General features: G+C 40.6%; 1 protein-coding gene across 4 annotated transcripts in view; it reads left to right on the top strand.

The window, feature by feature from the left end:
- Positions 1–792: 792 nt before the first annotated feature.
- CEP97 (centrosomal protein 97) overlaps positions 793–9,407 on the top strand; it is a 41,506-nt gene continuing 32,891 nt past the window's right edge. For all 4 annotated transcript variants that reach the window (XR_005196305.1, XR_005196304.1, XM_017504337.2 and 1 more), the window contains exons 1-6: positions 793–1,329; positions 3,134–3,276; positions 3,926–4,084; positions 5,381–5,482; positions 8,388–8,501; positions 9,051–9,217. Coding sequence is in view for 2 of the 4 variants with exons in the window: in XM_017504337.2 (XP_017359826.1) it covers positions 1,287–1,329; positions 3,134–3,276; positions 3,926–4,084; positions 5,381–5,482; positions 8,388–8,501; positions 9,051–9,217 (728 nt within the window). In the remaining 2 variants the exon portion in view is untranslated. The remainder of the gene's footprint in view (positions 1,330–3,133; positions 3,277–3,925; positions 4,085–5,380; positions 5,483–8,387; positions 8,502–9,050; positions 9,218–9,407) is intronic.

Raw genomic sequence — 9,407 nt, 5'->3', positions numbered from 1 at the left:
AAAAATACAAAACATTTGCTGGGCATGGTGGCGCGTGCCTGTAATCCCAGCTACTCAGGAGGCTGAGGCAGGAGAATTGCCTGAACCCGGGAGGCGGAGGTTGCGGTGAGCCGAGATCGCGCCATTGCACTCCAGCCTGGGTAACAAGAGTGAAACTCTGTCTCAAAAAAAAAGAAAAAAAAAGGGGGGGGGGTGGTGGCTCATGTTTGTAATCTCAGCATTTTGTGGGGCCGAAGTGGAAGGATCACTTGAGCTCAGGATTTGAAGGCCAGCTTGGGCAAAAAAAGAAAGTCTCTTTAAAAAAAATGTGAGCCAGCTTCCTTTCAACTAGGCAACGTAATTCTTGAAGTTGGAAACCATATATATATTTTTTTCTTTTTTTTTTTTTTTTTTTTTGAGACGGAGTTTTGCTCTTGTTGCCCAGGCTGGAGTACAATGGCCCGATCTGGGCTCGTTGCAACGTCCGCCTCCCGGGTTCAAGTGATTCCCCTGCCTCAGCCTCCAGAGTAGCTGAAATCACAGGTATGCGCCACCATGCCCGGCTAATTTTGTATTTTTAGTAGAGACGGAGTTTCTCCATTTTGGTCAGGCTGGTCTCGAACCTCAGGTGATCCGCTTGCGTCGGCCTCCCTAAGTGTTGGGATTACAGGTATGAGGCACCACGCCCGGCCTGGAGACTGTATTTTAAACTTATTTTGAATACCCCCTGGAAAAGCTCTTGGTTCATACTTATAGCCCTAAGTCAAAAGATTTGTCAAATATTCCAGAACAACCACTTAAAAATACTGTATAAAAGTTTCTATTTCAGCATGCTTTACTTTTACTTAAATAAATTCTCAAATAAAATGCATTCACTTTTATGATCTCAACAAGATCGCTCATTCCTATAGCGGAGTTGAAGTTTCAGCTTATTCACAATCATCAAAAGAATGGAGTAGTTCCCACAGACTTCCAGCAATGAGCTGTCAAATTCAGTCTGCATACAGTAGCCTCCTTACAATCGTCCCGACGGTAAAAGTATCAAATTCCGCAAACACCTGGACAAGGAAGTGAAATGACCATCAAATAAAGCAGTTAACTCACGTCAGGCGAGTGGACCAGGGTCCCTGAGCTCACTACTCTCAAATTCTAACTCCGGCTTCACATCATTAGGCGTTAAGCAGCCAATTGGGCCGTCTGGGAGCCGTGCATCCTGGGAGTTATAGTTTCCGGCTCCCTCCTTCAGACTACAAGCTCCACAGAGCCGCGGGAGGACGGTTGCCTGGTATTACTAGCAAGCAGCAACTATGGCGGTGGCGCGCGTGGACGCGGGTTTGCCTCCCGGAGAAGGTAAGGTGATGCTTACCCCTGAGTCCTAAAGTTTACTCCATGGAGCTGAATTAAATAGTGGAGAGGAGAAAGCCTAGGTTTAAAGGTGAGTTCTGGACCAGTTCTTTTGATGCGGGGCTGTGGTCGTCGCGGAGGCGCTCTACCCTCTGGGAGTTGTAGTTCGCCTGCCGTGCCCAGCTCTCCCGCGTCGCGGTGAGGGCCGAGGCAGGGACTACAGCCCCCAGAAGCCTTCGCGCGGCCCGGCGCCCTGGCTCCCGCGCTCCAGATGCTGAGGAGGCGGTGGGTTTCAGGCTGAGATGACCTTTCTTGGTCATTTACTTTGAGTCCTGGCTGCCTAAGCGAAATGTTTGGGATCTCCGTCTTTTGGTTCACACATCCCCCTTTCTCCTTGGTTTCCAGAATGTTCAGGAAAACCTACCTTCAGAGACCGCTGCCTAGACTGGCTTTGAACCCTTCCTCAGAGGTGGCCAGTGGCCGTGTTAAAATCTAGGGGATGATCCAGAGTCCACAGTTCTGTACTCCTTGTTCTTCACATGGGTCCTAGGATCTAGTTTGGTCGCTGCCCAGTAGAGCACAGGAGTGTGTGGGTGCTTCCGTGGCCTGAAGATACCTCTTTGGGGAGCCGGACGCGAGCTCCTTTTGTTTTGGTTACCGCTCCGAGGCTTGGCAGCAGTCAGTCCTCTAAATCGGAGACAGGGCCCAGGGGTCGAGGCCCGTCTTCACGGCTTAGACCAGGAGTGCATTTTCTGGGAGCCGTAAATGCTTGCGGAAAGAGTTGGTGGAACCCTCAGAGCTGTTTGTCGACCTCTTGGAATTGTGTACAAAGGCTGTGCGCTTTTCTGAGACAGCACACAGCTTTCACCAAATTTTCAGAGGGGCTCACGATTCCTCACATGCTAAGAGCCATTAGACAATGGGAAAACGTTGACATCCTCCAGGAGAGCAGTCTGGCATAATTATTTCCTGCAGTAGTCCTAATCTGGCTATAAATTCGAAATTGGCAGTTTCTCTGGCCCCGCCCTCTTTTGGAGATCGGCTTTTCTTAAGCCCCACCTCTCTAGCTCACCACGGCTACTTAACTGTTAATGGCAGTTAACATTGACAGAGCACTTTTTATGACCCAGGCCGTGTTCTCAGTGCTATATTTTTAATTTTTATTTTTTTAACATTAGCTCATTTTCTCTGTAGAACTACATTTATAAGGCAGGTGTTACCCCATTTTACAGAGTAGAAAAGTGAGCACCAAAGAAATCAACAATTTGCCTACTATACCACAGTGGTTAACTGGTAGAGGCAGGGTTTGAACGTCTGTTGTACTAAAGTGCTTTATTGAGTGCCCTGAATAGGTATATTATCCTATTTTATGGGCGAATTAGTTGAACTATACTTTGATTTTCAAAATCACAGTTTGGGCACTTTAGGATATATTGGCAGTTAGGCTGTAAGCTGGTGGATTGCAGTCAAAGGCTTAGTACTAAAATTTAAACAATAGTATCATTACTTAGGCACAACAAATGGAAGTAATCGTTCATATTTAGATGTGAAGATTTCCAAAGTATATCATACAAACTTGAGGAGAATATCACAAATCTAGTTTTAATTTGATATTTCTGAAGAAAAATGAGTAATACAGTCTGGTCATTTTGAACTCAAGATTGCTTTGATTTTAAAGTGTTGATATTTGTTATGCTCTACCGTTTTTTAACTTGAAATGTATAGAGATTTTATAATTCTACCCCTATGGTCAGCTGTTGTAGATATTTTATTTTATCTGTGTTCTCTAACACTTCCGTTTCTTTTCAAGGATCAGTGGTCAATTGGTCAGGGCAGGGACTACAGAAATTAGGTCCAAATTTACCCTGTGAAGCTGATATTCACACTTTGATTCTGGATAAAAATCAGATTATTAAACTGGAAAATCTGGAGAAATGCAAACGATTAATACAGGTGGGTATTGCAGTTTGGGAAATGGTTATGTAGGACCAATTTATTATTAAACAAAACAATAAAATAACCTGACCAGAAGTAACTGTGCAGGCCTAAAAAGCAGTCAGTAATTGTTGCCTTAAATTTTTACATGACAGTTTCTTCTGAAGATGAGCATACATGTACTACATTGAGAGTAGATTAGGAAAAGAAGCATTGTTAAGAAAAGTAAGCATTTTATGTTGGCGAAATACTGGGTTACTAAAGTAACCTTTTACTTCATGATGGAGGCAAAGAGTTCATTCATTCCTTCATTCAAGAAATGGTTACTGAGTCCCACTTATATGTCTGGCACTGTATTAAGTTTTGACTGAAAGAGTGTAAGAACCCTATTCCATGGAACTTACATTCTCAAATTGTTGCTGTGTTAAAAATGTCTCAGTAGTGGGAGGAGGTCTGATCACTGAGCTTTCTCTGCATTTTCTATTGCTCAGGGACAATAACAAAAAACTGATAGTCATATTAGAATATTTAGACAATGTATGTGAAATATACAAAAGGAGTTTGTTTGAGAGTGTTTGGCTGTCTGAATAAACCTTTTAAGTCACTTAAAGGTGAAATATTTTATATATATTATTCCTAAAAATAACAATATGTTTCCTTTTCACAGTTATCAGTGGCTAATAATCGGCTGGTTCGGATGATGGGTGTGGCCAAACTGACATTGCTTCGTGTATTAAATTTACCTCACAATAGCATTGGCTCTGTGGAAGGGCTAAAGGAACTAGTACATCTGGAATGGCTGAATTTGGCAGGAAATAATCTTAAGGTGAATGCTTTCTTTTCTGTCTACAAAACTATTCTGCATAAAAAAATTCAAGCAATGTAGAAATAAGCCAAATTAAAAAGTGAAAGTACCCACTCCCACGTTCCAGGGATAATCTCTGTTAAACCATATTATATGTTTATTTTGAAACATATAATATGGTATAATTTTTTTTAAATGTTAACAAAGAATCTATATTGTACTAAAGAAAAGTAGATCAAACCATAGAGTGTTTAGGAAGGAGACTATATCATGATGTATTAAACTTTAAGTAGATGTTTAATGCTATAATGGAGAATATACAGTTTTAAAAGTCAGGAGATCTGAATTCTGGTCCTACTTCCATGACTTAGTAACTGTGTAATTTTGGGTAAATTAATACATATTTCTGTTTTATTTTTTTACATGCTAGCTGAGAGGACTGGATTAAATGATACTAATAGCTGCCTTTTATTAAGCCATTAATGTGTATGAGCTACTGTTCTAAGCATTTATCTGTATTAACTTATTCAATCTCATGACAGCATATGAAGTAGATGTAGATATTATGCCTGTTATAAAGGTGAGGAAAGTGAAGCACAGAGAAGTTAAGTAACTTGCTTGAGGTTACACAGCTAGGAAGTTGCAGAGCCAGAATATAAATCCAAGCTGTTTGGTCTCAATCTAAAGTTGTAAACTCTTTTCTATACCAAATGTCATATATTATTACTATGATTTCTTTTTCTTTTTCTTTTTTTTTTTGAGACAGAGTTTCACTCTTGTTGCCAGGCTAGAGTGCAGTGGCATGATCTCAACTCACTGCAACCTCCACCTCCTGGGTTCAAGTGATTCTTCTGCCTCAGCCTCCTGAATAGCTGGGATTACAGGCGCTGTCACCACGCCTGGCTAATCTTTTGTATTTTTTTTTTAGTAGAGATGGGTTTCACCATGTTGGCCAGGCTGGTCTTGAACTCCTGACCTCAGATGATCTACCCACTTCAGCCTCCCAGAGTGCTGGGATTATAGGCATGAGCCACAGTGCCTGGCTATTACTAAGGTTTCTTCAAGCTGTAAATATCTTGGATGGTATGAACCATTTGGTAACCCTCTACTCATAGAGAGATAATGAAAATGTAAGTTTACAACGTGACAATCTACTAAATTCTGTTAGTATTGCCCCCTTTTCTCTTGCTAAGTTCTTCTACTCTGCTTCTAATAATAAGAGGAGGCCGGACACTCTTTCAGCTACAAAGAACTAGGGAATAATTTTATGTTTTGATTTTGTTTTCATTAAATAATGTGATGCTTTTCTTGTGATAGGCCATGGAACAGATCAATAGCTGCACAGCTCTACAGCATCTCGATTTATCAGATAATAACATATCTCAGATAGGTGATCTATCTAAATTGGTATCCCTGAAAGTAAGTATGTTTTCTATGTCATTTGTTAAGTTTACATCAAAATACCAAGAGGAAGTAATCTTACTGACCTAAAATTAGCCTACTGTGTATGAGCAGATTATTTTCTTTATGATAAGAATTATGGGCTGGGCATGGTGAGTCATGCCTGTAATCCCAGAATTTTGGGAGGCTATGGCTTGTGGATGGCTTGAGCTCAGGAGTTTGAGACCAGCCTGGGCAACATGGCAAAGCCCCATCTCTACTAAAAATACAAAAAATTAGTGGGGCATAGTGGTGTGGGACTGTAGTCCCAGCTACTCGGCTGAGGTGGGATTGCTTGAGCCCAGGAGGTGGAGGTTACAGTGACCTGAGCTTGGGCCATGGCACTCTAGCCTGGGCAACAGATTGAGACTCTGTCTCCAAAAAAAAAAAAAAAAAAAAAAAAAAAAAATTTTTTTAAAAAAAAAAAAAAAAAAAAAAATAAGGAATTATGTTAGAATACCAGAAATTAAGTATGGAACTTTTCATTGTTAGTTCTGTAACTGATTTATTTGATGTGAAACTGGTCATTATAGTTGAGGTTAATTTTACTGACAACTTTCTGAACATGATGGAATTCCCTCTATGCCCAACCAACCAATGCTAGTAGCTTTATTTATTATATAGTATATAATCTTTGGTGAGGTTGAGATTCATCATTCCTGAATTTGAGTCTGTCTTCATTTTTGAGACAGTCTTGCTCTGTCACCCCGGCTGGAGTGTGGTGGTTCGATCTCACTTGACCTCCCAGGCTCAAGCAATCCTCTCACCTCTGCCTCCCAAGTAGCTAGGACCATAGGCATGTGTACATCACCACACCTAGCTAATTTTTTGAGTTTTTATAGAGATAAGATCTTTTTTGTTGTTGTTCTTTTTTGAGATGGAGTTCTGCTCTGTCACTCAGGCTGGAGTGTAGTTGTGCAGTCTCGGCTCACTTCAACCTCTGCTTCCTGGGTTCAAATGATTCTTCTTCAGCCTCCTGAGTAGCTGGGATTATAGGCACCCGCCACCACACCTGTCTAATTTTTATATTTTTAGGAGAGACGGGGTTTCACCACATGTTGGCCAGGCTGATCTTGAACTCCTGACCTTACATGATCCTCCTGCCTTGGCCTCCCAAAGTGTTGAGATTACAAGCGTAAACCACTCCACCTGGCCAGAGATGAGATCTTACTCTGTTGTCCAGACTGGTCTCAAACTCCTGGACTCATGCAGTCCTCCTGCCTCAGCCTTTCAAAGTGCTAGGATTACATGTGTAAGCCACCGAGCTGGCTGAGTTTTTTTTTTTTTTTTAAATTCAGGATTGCTATTTTTAAAGTAATGGGTATTAGTTAATTATCAAAATTAGTTTCACTTAAAAAAATAAACATGTAAGGCTGGGCTCGGTGTGTCACGCATGTAATCCCAGAACTTTGGGAGGCCAAGGCGGGTGGATCAGAAGGTCAGGAGATTGAGACCATCCTGGCCAATGTGGTGAAACCCCATCTCTACTAAAATACAAAAAACTAACCAGGCATGGTGGCACATGCCTGTAGTCCCAGCTACTCAGGAGGCTGAGGCAGGAGAATCAATTGAAGCCAGGAGTCGGAGGTTACAGTGAGCCGAGATTGCGCCACTGCACTCTAGCCTGGCGACAGAGCGAGACTCCATCTCAAAAAAAAAAAAAAAAAAAAAAAAAAAGACAACAAAAACATGTAGCATATAGCACTTTTTATGGAGGGGAATGTATCATGCAGTCAAGTAACAATTGAAATCATAGTCTTGAAAAACATATGTAGGACATTCTAAATATTGTTTGTTGCCTCTGTTTATTATTAGCATCAGATGTATTCATTAAGCCCTAGAAGCAGTATCTTAGTTCAGTTTTTCCCAGATCTTTAGCAGAAATCATTTTTAGCAATATTTATTCTAAACAATTATATGTAGCCAGATGCTGTCCTGATAGATGCTGAGAGAATTCAAATGAGCTAAAGATGATTGAATGTTTGTTTTTTTTGTGTGTTTTTTTGTTTTGTTTTGTTTTCCCCTGGAATAGAAGCACGTTTATCTGATCAGAATCCTGGGTGTTTAGTTTTGAGTTTATTCTTGTTTGTGGCTGACTTAATGTGAGTCAGCTTCATCTGAAAGTAACACATTCTACCTTCCTCTAGTTTTTAGTTACCTAGAGAATACAGTTGCAAATATGGGTTGTAGGTTATCGCTCTCTTTTTTAGAAAATTTACTTTATATGTGGTTGTTTAATGCCTTTTTTTTTTTTTTTAACTTGAGACACCAGAGTCTTGCTGTCACCCAGGCTTGAGTGCAGTGCTGCAATCATGGCTTACTGCAGCCTCAACCTCTTGGTCTCAAGCGATTCTCCTACCTCAGTACTCCCTAGTAGCTGGGACTACGGGTGCACCCCATCATGCCTGGCTAATTTTTTGATTTTTAGTAGGGAAAAGGTCTCACTATGTTGCCCAGGCTGGTCTCAAACTCCTGGGCTCAAGCAATTTTCCCTCCTTGGCCTCCCAAAATGCTGGGATTATAGGCAAGAGCCACCACATGTAGCCTGTATTTTGATGTTTTAAAAGAAACTGAACAAGTATGTTGGAAATTGCTCAGTGTCTCATAACATAAATCTCATAGCACGCCTATTGCCATGCCAACAATGTGTTTTAAGGCAAGTCTTTAAAGTATCTGGAGCTTAGGGTATTGGTATGGAAACAGAGGGTTGGACCAGAAGAACATCAAGGACCCTTCTAGCATTAACAGTCTTTGATTTGTGTGTGATAAGAAGTACAATAAAGTAGATTCCTTTATTCTTATATATGCCATTTTGGCGTTGTCACAATAGGCCAATTTATTTGTAATCTTTTTATTTGTAATTCATACTGTTTTTACTTTCAAGACCCTGCTTTTACATGGAAACATCATCACCTCTCTTAGAATGGCACCTGCTTACCTACCCAGAAGTCTTGCTATACTTTCTTTGGCAGAAAATGAAATCCGAGACTTAAATGAGGTAAAATTTGAGGGTATTTTGTGAGATTCAAGAAGCTGGAGAGTCCAGGAAAGACACTAGAGAGGGTTGTGAGCTTGCTTTTAGACTGTGAGCATTTTGGAAGAAACTTCCCTTCAGATGAAATGCTTGCCTCTAGATGACCGTTAGTTTTCTTTCCACTTTTCCTTAGTGTCAGTGGGTCATTGAGATCTAATTTCCTTTGTAAAGTTGTAATTATCATTCCATTGGGAAGTGATTGGTGGTAGAGGGACATCTACCTCATAAGGGTTTATAAGACTCCCTGTCCAACTTTCCTGGCTGCTGTGATGTTTTCAAAATACGGTTCTTTCTGCTAGGAAACAGTGTGCTGATACTTGCTAAGGGATTTTGTGCAGCAGGGACGGATGGCTATATTGTTGGAATTTTAGAAGTCAGTGGATGCTTGTCACTTTTCAGAACAACAGGGAAATTATCACATTCTCAAATGCTGCCAAAGATGTGTAATCAGTGGAAACCTTGTGCTTGACACTGAATAGTCCTTTTGTTCAACAAAGATATCTTTTGTTCCAGATCTCTTTTTTGGCATCCTTAACTGAATTGGAACAGTTGTCGATTATGAACAATCCTTGTGTGATGGCAACACCTTCCATCCCAGGATTTGACTATCGGCCGTACATCGTCAGCTGGTGCTTAAACCTCAGAGTCCTAGATGGATATATGATTTCTCAGAAGGAAAGGTGAACATGCCCTTTATAACATGACAAATGTTACTGAAAAGACCATTTCTAGTTTGCTACAGATTAATAGAGTATTTCTTCAAATGTGCATTTAGAAATTAAGAGTATTACTGTAGTCATATAGCAGACTATGTGCTGGTCATTTAGGATTTTCTGTCATTTCTTTTTTTTTTTTTTTTTTTTTTTTTTT

Source organism: Cebus imitator, unplaced genomic scaffold, assembly GCF_001604975.1.
Source record: "Cebus imitator isolate Cc_AM_T3 unplaced genomic scaffold, Cebus_imitator-1.0 Scaffold321, whole genome shotgun sequence".
NCBI lineage: Eukaryota > Metazoa > Chordata > Mammalia > Primates > Cebidae > Cebus > Cebus imitator.
This window is presented reverse-complemented; position numbering and strand designations above follow the sequence as displayed.